The 2,130-nt window shown below is 34.0% G+C and overlaps 1 protein-coding gene across 1 annotated transcript in view; it reads right to left on the bottom strand.

Moving 5' to 3' along the window:
• Nucleotides 1–335: 335 nt before the first annotated feature.
• Nucleotides 336–2,130, bottom strand: part of OSTM1 (osteoclastogenesis associated transmembrane protein 1) — a 32,508-nt gene continuing 30,713 nt past the window's right edge. The window contains exon 6 of the mRNA XM_007940829.2: nucleotides 336–391. Within this exon, the coding sequence (XP_007939020.1) occupies nucleotides 336–391 (56 nt within the window). The remainder of the gene's footprint in view (nucleotides 392–2,130) is intronic.

Here is a 2,130-nt window from a genome sequence, read left to right as displayed (position 1 = left end):
TACTTTTCTTAAGAAGGAGATACCAGAAGTCTCAAATAATAATAGTAATATACCTATAAAGATTGTTCTTGCATCTTGAGTTATTGTAACAAATACACTGGAAAACAGACAACACTGCTATGCCTGGAAATCAAAAATAACCAAACTCTTAAAAAAAAAAAAAAGGGGTGGAAAAGCAAAGAAAAATAGAAAAGTCTTATTTAAAAATAAATCTGAAGTTCTTGCATTTCTTAAAAACTTGACTTGTCAAATCACAGTTTATCTTCTTTCTGGCCAAGCTGTATCTTCCACCATTCACCTATGCCATACCATGTCAGTTCTCCATTTTGTAGGTTTCAGTTTGGATTCTCATAAAGGTTCACAATGCTGGTACTGGACTTGAGGCGTTTGGCTAGAAAAATCAAAAGCAGTATATACTTTAACTCAAATTTAGTTTTCTAAACATGGTTATTCATTATTTTATGTAAACTACAGAATTCATCTAGTAGCTTTATGTTTGAATTTAAATAGGGCCAATATTCTAAGAACTAAAACCTGTTTTTTCTCACCAGCACCAACCCCCAAAAATGTAACTTACTTACTAGTAGTTGCACATGACTTTGTTATAAGCAGTACCAAATAAAACATAACTTAAGACATAACTTAGATCTTCTTAAACATCATAATCTTATTATGCAATGTAGTGAAAGCATTCTACTTAGAAAATGAAAGTGCTATAAGGTATAATAATAAAATTATATATTTAAAGGTCCAAATCATAAATCTAAATCTAAATTCCTCTTAAAAGAATTCACTGAAAGAACTCTGTAATGTTAAGAGATAATTACATGGCTTACAAAGAAAAAATGAATTGTATTATTACACACATACAAAAACACAGATGGTTGCTAACAGAATATGTTACAATACAGTTTGATCATGATGCTAATGGGAGTGGGTCATTAGAGTTAATAAAAAAAAATGATGGCTATTGATCTTGGTAACAAGTTTTTTTAATTTCTAGTTAAACAGGAACATATATCATGTTTTAGAAAAGAAACACAATCATGCTGGAGAGAAAATACCTCATACCGAGTAATGAGGAATCTCTCCTTCAGAGGTTCTCAACACAGTAGTGGGGGGCTAAATCAGAAGGTGCGCAATGGGGACCAGGTACTTGGATTTTTCTAAAGCTCTGTAGATAAATCTGATATGCAGCCAGGCACATGAGCCGCTGTGGTTCTATCAGGGTCTTCCCTTGACCACCACTCTAAGTGTAACATGACAACGTGACTTCCCGGTCCAGCTTATTGCTTTGGCCTAAAGTAGAGAGCAACTTAAATGAAAAACTAGCCTAAGGTAAAAGTCTACTTTTTAGACTTGTAGTGGGTTTGGGAGGCAAGCTAAAACAATAATTTTTTTTTTTTTTTTTTGAAGCAATGAGCAAAAGATCTTAAATTCTAAGTTACATATCTCAGCATACTGCCAGGAATTTGTTTTGTTTTGTTTTGTTTTAACTTTTAAAAGTAAACATTTTTTTGTTTAAAAGTACTAGATATGATCTAGATTCTTTGACTAACTACCAAACTACTTAACAAACTGACGAGGTAGCAAAATATGAGAACATATACCTGCAATTGCCTTGAGTCTTTATTCTCTACCTGATAAATCCTGACATCCTTCAAAATTCTACTTCAGGGTATCATCTAATGGGTAATTCTAACACAACAAATACAGATGAAGGCCAGATCACAAACAGCTTGGAGAGCAGACCCTGGGAATAAGCTTGGATTTTGTTGTAGTTGTAACAGCTCCACTGAAGGGTTTTGGGTGGGAGAGTAACATGGTAAAATTTGTGTTTACCAAATGACTCTAGCCACTGCATGGAGAACGGATTGTAGCGGGACAAGAAATGGAAGCAGAGATATCAGTTAAAGGACTGATAAATATTGCATTAGTACAGACAAAGGAAAGGGTATGGGGAAGAGAGTCTGGGAATGCGAAAATCAAAAAAGAGAAGAATTAAGAAATGACAGAAGGTTTGTGGCTTGCACAAACGGATGGTAGTAGCTTTCACTATAAAAACAAACAAAAATCCCTGATCAGAAGCAGTAAATACCTTCTACAAAGTTACACAGATTTGCAAGGTCC

The sequence above is a fragment of the Orycteropus afer genome, unplaced genomic scaffold (assembly GCF_000298275.1).
Source record: "Orycteropus afer afer isolate SDZICR_OR568_19922 unplaced genomic scaffold, OryAfe1.0 scaffold00072, whole genome shotgun sequence".
Classification (NCBI taxonomy): Eukaryota; Metazoa; Chordata; class Mammalia; order Tubulidentata; family Orycteropodidae; genus Orycteropus; species Orycteropus afer.
Note: the sequence above shows the minus strand (reverse complement) of the source record. Positions and strands in the feature narration are given on the sequence as shown.